Source organism: Alligator sinensis, unplaced genomic scaffold (assembly GCF_000455745.1).
Source record: "Alligator sinensis unplaced genomic scaffold, ASM45574v1 scaffold778_1, whole genome shotgun sequence".
Taxonomy (NCBI): Eukaryota; Metazoa; Chordata; order Crocodylia; family Alligatoridae; genus Alligator; species Alligator sinensis.
In genome coordinates this window covers 130,150-138,228 of record NW_005842946.1, presented here as the reverse complement: position 1 = coordinate 138,228, position 8,079 = coordinate 130,150, and the positions used below count along the sequence as shown (strand labels likewise).

General features: G+C 57.3%; 1 protein-coding gene across 7 annotated transcripts in view; it reads right to left on the bottom strand.

The window, feature by feature from the left end:
* Window positions 1-1,986: 1,986 nt before the first annotated feature.
* Window positions 1,987-8,079, bottom strand: part of RBM10 (RNA binding motif protein 10) — a 22,612-nt gene continuing 16,519 nt past the window's right edge. For 5 of the 7 annotated variants that reach the window (XM_025192569.1, XM_025192571.1, XM_025192572.1 and 2 more), the window contains 6 exons: window positions 7,480-7,545; window positions 7,074-7,259; window positions 5,511-5,585; window positions 5,323-5,429; window positions 3,259-3,388; window positions 1,987-2,176 (listed from right to left, as the gene is read on the bottom strand). In XM_025192569.1, the coding sequence (XP_025048354.1) occupies window positions 2,051-2,176; window positions 3,259-3,388; window positions 5,323-5,429; window positions 5,511-5,585; window positions 7,074-7,259; window positions 7,480-7,545 (690 nt within the window). In that variant the 3' untranslated portion in view covers window positions 1,987-2,050. The remainder of the gene's footprint in view (window positions 2,177-3,258; window positions 3,389-5,322; window positions 5,430-5,510; window positions 5,586-7,073; window positions 7,260-7,479; window positions 7,546-8,079) is intronic. The other 2 variants (XM_025192570.1, XM_006036315.3) reach the window with 1 other exon arrangement.

Sequence of the window (8,079 nt, the reverse complement as noted above, 5' to 3'; positions counted from 1 at the left end):
GTGTGTGACCCCCCCCCCCCCCCCCCCCCCGACCTGAAGGAAGTGAGGGGGGTCCTGTCTTGGAAGGCTTACCTCCAACCCGGTCATTGTCTTTGGAGGACCTGGCCAGAGTGCATTCGTCTATAGAAAGGACGTGCCCCCTTTAAGAGCCCAGTTTGAGGAGTTTAGATCCTCCTGTTAACTCCAGGATGCCTGCTTTCTCTTCCAGCTCCGAAAGAGCTCGGAGCCTGGACTCCTGGGTTCTCTAGAGGGGGTGGTGGTTGAGGGCTGAGAGCTGGGGCCGGGAGCCTAGACTCCCCCCCGCCCCCCCCCCCCCCCCCCCCCCCCTTTTTAATGGCTTTTGTATTTTTCCATTGCTTGCTGTAATAAACGGGAAGCCAAAAGCTTCTGGTCTGTCTGCGTGGCCCCATCCCTTGTCAGGCTCCACCTGTATGTGGGTGGGGCAGGGGTCAGAACTGGGGCTCTGCCACCCCTCCCCATGGAGAGAGGCTGATCCCCATCCCACCCACCCCTCACATACACCTGGCTTCCAACCCCACCAGCACTGGGAGGCAGCCAGGGCACCTCTACATAGCCTTCACTTCCCCTGCTGCCCAGATTCCTGGGTTCTGCACCTGCTCAAGGCCCACAGCTCTCTGCCCCATGGAAGACGACTTACCCTACCCCTACACCCCCCCCCCATATCTTGGTTCCACACTGGAGCCAGCTGCAGGGGACTCCGTGTCGGGAGGGCAGGCTGTTGAGCTACCCCTCAAGGCATCTATGGGAAGTTTCATGGTGTGCAGGGAATTGTGCATCAAGATACAGTTGAAGTCTCTCTGGGGGAGGGAGTCTGGGTGTCTAGTGGGGCCTGCCTGCAGGGGGGGTCAGTCTATAGGGAAGGGTGGTGGTGTGTGTGGGGTCTGTCCAGGTGTGTAGCGATTTGTGTCTTGAGGGTTGGGGGCATCGCGGTTGAGCTGTGTAGGTAGGGTCTGGCTGTCTGGGGATTTGTGTGTCAGAGGGAGAGGTCTGTGAATGTGTGTGTGGGGTAGGTGGAATCTTTTTCCAGTGAAGGGAAGGTGGAGATGTGCTGGGGAGGTCTTGGCATCTGCAAGTGGGAAATCTGTGTGCATCTATGGGGGTGGGAAGCTGTACAGGTGTGTGCAGTTGTGTGTGTGGCAGGGGAGCTGTCTGACACAAGCGCGGATGTGGGTGCGTGGTGTGTAGTGCAGTTGTGTGGTAAGGGGGGTGTTGATGTGTGTATGCATGGAGCGGTTGTATGAGGGGACAAGGTGATCTGCATGGATGTTGAGGGGGGGTGATCGGTTTGGGGGGGGATGTCCCTTGCAGCCCCCCCACTGATTCCCTCCCAGCCCCCTATGTCCCCTCACTCCAATACTGCACCCCCCCAGGTGTTTGTGTCCTAGGGGGAGGTTCCAAGGTGGGAGGGCACATGGGGGGAGGAAGGGATTTGGAGACAGAGCTTAGGCCTGGGGAGGGGCAGGGGGTGGGTCTCCGTGGCAACCATGGGGAATAAGGCTTAAAAGGATAGCTGGCTTAAGGGAAGGGTGAGGGGAATGCCTTCTGAAAGAAAAAAAAAAAGTCTGGCAAAAACAAAAGTCACCACTACCACCATTTAACTTAAAAGGCAGTCAGGGAACCAAGCCAGTATCCCTTTTTACTCTTAAAGGCATTCTAAGAGGAGGCTTTTAAGGGAACCCCAGCCTTAAAGGAGCAGGGCAGAAATCAGCAAGGGAAAAACCACACCTTTAAGAATTAAAGGGGAGAAGAAACCTTGGCTTCCCTTAGGAGCAGGCAAGGAGCTTGCTCAAAAGTGGTTGTGGGGGTAAGTGGCTAGGGTGAGGGAGGGGTTTCAGCTGAGTAGCTTTTTTTTTGTGGGGTGGGGGGGCTAGAGTTCTCTGGGAGGGTTATGGGGAGCTTGGACAGGCAGGTTCTCTCCAGCTCTGGGGTGAGGAGAGCAGCACCTCTCACAGCCAACCATGCAGCTCGTTTTTCCTGTTTTAATTATAAAAAAGAACATTGTAGGGAGCAGGGGAAGGGGGGTACGGTGTCACTCGGCCTCATGGAAGCGGGTCAGCATGGCCTTGTGCAAGGACTCGCGGTACGACTCGGCTGCTGTTGCCCCGTATGAACTGCCGCGGGCGCCCAGGCCTGAGCCCCGCACCCGTGTCTGTGCCTAAGGTGGGGAGGGGGGAAGAGATGTAAGGGAGGGCCCAGGATATCCCCCAATTGCCTGGAGGGACCCACACAGCCCTGCCCAGACTCCTGAGTCCCTCACAACCACCTGGAACCCACCAACAAGCCCAGACTCCTGGTTCCCTCCCCTACTTGGACCTATCCCAACCTACTGCCCCTGCTAGGAACCCTCTTCCACCTGCCTTGATAGCCCTGCTCCACCCGCAATGCCTCCCATCTGCCTCTGTTGTCCTGGATGCCTGGGGTACCCCGAGCCCCCCTTCCCCTCAGTACCAATCCCACCCATTTCAACATCCCTCCCAAGACCCCTCCCCACCCCACCTAGACCTCCCTCCTGGATTCCTGGGTCCCTCCCCATTTGGAACTCCCCAACTCCCCCTCCCCTCCCCCCAGAACATTTCCATCTGTCTCTGTAGTCCCAGATGCCTGGGTTCCTCTGAGGCATCTCCCGCCTGTTCAGAACCCCACTCCCCACAGCACCAATCCCACCCAGGCCCCCCTTCAGACTCCTGGGTCCCACCCCCTCTTGGGCCTGCCCAGCTGCTCCCACCCCTAACCACCTACCCCACTGCCACCTGCCTCTGGCATCCTGAATGCCTGGGTTCCCAGAGACACCTCCCACCTGCACCTGGCCAGTACTGCCCCCCCATCCCACCCACCTGAACTACCCTCATCTGCCTAGACCTTCCCCCCTCTACAAACTGCCTGGACTGCCCTGAACTCCTGGGTCCCTCTCCCAATTAGATCCCTCTATCCCCCCATGACTTTCTCCCAATTTCCTTGATATATTCCCCACCCCAGCCCGCACAGCCCTAGAAAACGCCCTTTGCTGGCCCAGACCCTGCTCCACCTCTCCAAGATCCCACACAACCCACCTTGACCCCCCCCGCCCCATTCCCATTTGCCTCCCATTTTCCCAAATGCCTGGGTCCCCCCCCGAGGTATCTCCCACCTGCCCAGTATCAGTACTTCCTCCAGTACCAATCCCACCCACTTGGAGCAGATCCCCAGACCCCATGCAGCAGCCCAACCCTTCCAGCCCACAGGGGGACATCAGCACACCTCAATGGGGGCAATGATGCCCTGTTTCTTGCGGCCCAGGCCGCTGCCCTCACGCCAGCCCATGGCCTGCAGCATGCGGCTGCCAATGTTGTCACTACCCAGGCCATCCCGTGTCGGCTGCTCAAAATCCCTGTAGGGAGCAAAGTGTTAAAAGGAGGCTCCTTTCACCCCCAAGATGTGGCCAGCTCTGGGGTAAAGCAGCTGGGGAACAGCTGAATATAATGTTGTACAGGGAAAGATTGGATGCAGCCAGCTCTGTGGTGAAGTGGCTGTGTATAACAGAGCAAAGCAAAGGCAGAGCTGCAGCCAGTTCTGGGGTGGGCACCTAGGGAACAGCTGAGTATATCCAGCGAAGGATCACATATGGCCAGCTCTGAGATGGAGCAGCTGGGAATGGCCGAGTATAAGAGGGCACAGGTAAAGGCCTAGATACAGTCAGATCTGGGTGGAACAGCTGGGCAATATGCAAGTATAACAGGGTACAGGGAAGGCCAAAATGCAGCCAGCTCTGGGGCAGGGCACCTAGGGAACAGCTGAGTATAACACTGTCCAGGGAAGGATCAGATGCAGCTAGCTCTGGGGTGATGCATCTGTGAGAATAACGGAGTATACCAGTGCACAGGTAGAGGCTGAGAGACAACCAGCTCCAGGATAGAACAGCCGGGCAACCACCAAGTATAACTAGACACAGGGGGAGCATCTACATGAGAGACTTTACTGTGCAGTTGACTAATCTACTGCACAGCGAAGCGTCACCACCTACATATGCTCATATTTACTGCACAATAAATTAGTCTACTGTGCAGTTAGTTACTACTCATAAATAATAGTAAAATAACTGTGCAGTAGATACTGTGCAAAAGCATATGTGTAGACACTAGCTAGGAGCAAATTTGTTCCTGGTTAGCCCCTACACTAGGGGGACAAGAGATGGGGAACTCCCCAGGTCCTGGCACTACTCAGCTCCTAGCTCCCCACGGCAGCTGGGAGCTGAGCAGCACTAAAATCAAGTAGCTCTCTGCTGCTCCCCCCCGTCCTACTGCTGCTCAGCTCCTGGCTCCCAGGGACAAAACTTAGGAGCTCTGTGCTTCCCCACCCAACGTGGAGCTGTCCAGGAATTGTCCTGCTTCTGGGGCAGGTCCCAACCAGCTTCAGGCTGCACAAGGAGTTCCCTGCCCAGCCCAGAAACAGGACAGTTCCCGGCCAGCTCCAGGCTGGGCAGGGAACTCCTCATGCAGCCTGGAGCTAGCTGGGACCTGCCCAAGAACAGCACAGTTCCCAGCCAGCCCCAGGTTGCAGGAGAAAGCCCTGCTGGGCACAGAGCTTGTCCCCCCATATGCACAGGGTGGGAGAGCTCCAAGCCCCAATGCACATCAGGATCCCTTCCAATGCACACAGAGCCAGGAACCACAGCTGCTGCTGCTGCAGGTGGCAGAGCTCTCCTGGCCCTCTGTACATAGGGACCCACCCATGCTCCTTGACAGCCCATGGGACAGCACCCAGGGGAGCCTGCAGCTCCCCCTGGCTGCTGTGGGGATGGGCAGAGCAGGGCGGAAGCAGCCCTGTACCAGGCTACTCCCACAGAGCAAATCTGCTCTCAAGAGGGAGCACCTGTAGTAAGCCTACTTCAAATTAATAGCATGTGTAGACCTACCCAGGAATGGCCAGGTGCAGCCAGTTCTGGAGCAGGGTAGCTGGGGAAACAACTGATTATATAACTGTACAGACGAGGATCATATGCAGCCAGCTCTAGGGAGGGGCAGCTAAGGAACAGCTGATATCATACATGGAAAGACTAGATGCAGCTAACTCTGGGTGGGCAGCAGAGTACAGTAGGGTACAGGGAAAGCTAAGATACAGCTAACCCTCAGTTAGGGCAGTTGGGGAACAGTCGAGTATAACACTGCACAGGGAAAGCTAAGATGCAGCCAGCACTGAACTGCAACAGCTGGAGAACAGCCATGTATACCAGAGCACAGGAAGACCGAGATGTGCTCAGCTCTGGGGCAGGACAGCTGGGCTGGCCACATGGAACACTGGGAGCTGGTGGTAGGGGACACTCACACAGTGGCCGGGGCAATGCCCCCATACTTCCTCTTCTTGGGCTCCGGGGGCTCAGGGACCCCATACTTCTCCCTCCGCTCAGCTGCCCGGTCACGGTACTTCATCTGCTGTAGAGGGAGAAGGGGCAGGGGCTGAGCCCCAGCTCCTGGCTCTGCCCACAGCCCCAAGTGCCCTATGCCCTCACCCACCTCCATGTCTGTCTTCTCCAGTGCCTCCAGCTCTGACTCAGACAGATGGGCCCGGCGATGGATCTCCAAATTTTGCTGAGAGAGAGAAGGGACAGAGTGAGGCAGCAGGGAAGGCAAAGATGTGGCCAGCTCAGGGGAGGAGTGGCTGAATATAATGGCAAGAGGGTGGGGGTGTAGCCAGCTCTGGGATGGAGCAGCTGGAAAATGGCTGAATATAATAGTTGAGGGGCAGAGGGCAGACATGCAACCAGCTCTGGGACACAGCTGATGCAAACGGCCACATTTAACACTGCAAAAGGACAGCGAAGATGCAGCCGTTCTTGTGGGTAGGAAGAAAAATAGCTGGATATAACAGCCCATGAGGAGATCTTGCCCAGGGCAAACATGAGGCCAGCTCTGGGCACAGGCCACCTGGGAAATGGCCAAGTATAATGGAAGATGGGGAGGCCAAGATGCAGCCAGATCTGGGGTGGAAGGGCTGGGGATGGCTGTATATACTGCCACAGAGGGAAGGCCAAGATGTGTCCAGCTCTGGAGTGGAACCACTGGAAAACTCCCAAGTTTAACACCATCCAAGGAGGGCCAAGATGCAGCCAACTCCAGGACAAGGCAGCTAGGAAACAACTGAGTATAATCAGCCCAGGGGGAAGGGAGATGCAACCATCTCAGAGGTGGACCAGATGGGAAAGGCTGAACATAACTCCACATAGTGAAGGCTCTTCTGGCCTCCATGTAGTGAGGGCAGAACAGCTGAGTATAACAGCCCATAAGGAGGTCTTGCCTGGGACCAAGATGTAGCCAGCTGTGGAGTGCGGCAGCTGGGGAAGGTGAAGTATAATGGCACATGAAAGCCACAATGCAGCAAGCTCTGCAGTGGAATACATGGAAAGGGCCAAGATGCAGTCAGCTCTAGAGTGGAGCATATAACACCACAGGAGGATGGCTCTTTTGGCAGAGATTAAGCCACTTCCAGAGCACAACAATAAGAGGTGCTTGACTATGGTTATATATAAGGAGGTCTTGCCCAGGCCAAAGATGCAGCTGGTTCTGGGGTGGGGCAATTATAAAGGCACAGGAGAAAGGGGAGATGCAACCAGCTCTGGGGTGGAGCAGATGGGAATGGCTGAGCCGAATGCTACCTCGGGAGGGTCGAGATGTGGCCAGCTTTGGGGAGAGCAGCCAAGTATAACAGCAAACAAAGAGGTCTTGCCTAGGGCTGAAATGTGGCCAGCTCTGGGATGGGACAACTTGGAACCATCTGAGTCTAATGCTGCCCAAGGAGGACCAAGATGCAACTGATTCTGGTGGGGAACAGCTAAGTATAACAGCCCACAAGGAGGCCGTTCCTGGGGCCAAAATGCAGCCAGCTTTGTGGAGGAAGAGATGGGCATGACTGTATACAACACCACAGAGAGGACAGAGATGCAGCCAGTTGGGAAGGCAGGAGGGAGCACAGCTTAACAGCCCATAAGGAGGTCTTGCCCAGGGCCAAGATGCAGCTGGCTCTGGGGTTGGGATGGTGAGATCCCAGGTAAATAGGATGGAATGGAATGGAATGCCCACCTTGTGCAGGCCTGAGAGCTGCTGGTGCCGGATGAGTGCCTCCTTGCTGGGGAACTGGCGGCGGCAGAGCAGGCAGGCCAGTTTATGCCAGTCTGTCAGCTTCTCCTCGCGCTCCACTGCCCGCTCTGGCTCCTCCTCACTGTCGCTCTCCCCACTGTATGCGGCCACCAGCCCCCGGGGTGGGCTCTGCAGGAGAGACCCAAGAGTCCAGGAGCAGGCACCCTCCCCCAGGCCACCAGGAGCCCACTCCCCTCCCAGGTAACCCAGATGTCCAGGCTCCCAGCTCCACTGCTTTCACCCCCCAGCCCTCACTCTCCTCTCAGAGAACACAGGTGTCTGGACTCCCAGCACCAGGGTGCTTGGACCACCCAGTCCCCCCACCCTCCAGGCATCCAGGAGCTCTTACCAGCCGGTCTTCAGCAGACAGCTTGGGCAGGTCCATAGCCATGTGCTGCCTCTCAGCCAGTGCCCCCTGGGGCAGATATATGAGGGGAGTGTCAGTTGGGGCAGGGGCAACAGGGCTGGCTGGCTGGGACAGGAGGGATCCCAAAAGCCTGTCTGAGCTCCCAGCTCAGCCCCACTCTCCAAGCCCCACAGCACCCCCCACTAGAGAAAAAATAAAGGGAGATGTGATAAGGGAACCCAGGTATCCAGGCTGGAGGCAGAGAGGGGGCATGGAGCCGGCTGAGCCTGATGGGGGTCATTGGGGGTGGGGGGGGGATGGACGGACGGACAGAGTGGCTGAGTTCAGGGTAGGGGGCTGGGGAGAGGTCCTGGGACTTGCTGGGTCCAGGACAGAGTGAGGGGAACTGGACAGGGCATAGTAGAGGCTGAGGGGCAGCATGGGACAAACTGGAATCCAGGGGAGGCAGTGGGGGTCAGAGGAGAGGGGAGAGGTATGGCTGAGGGGTGGCCCTGAAGTGGATAGGAAGTGAGAACTGGGGGGATAGAATGGGGGAATAAGAGGGGCAGAATGGAGCAAGCTGGTATGGGGCGGGGGGGGGGG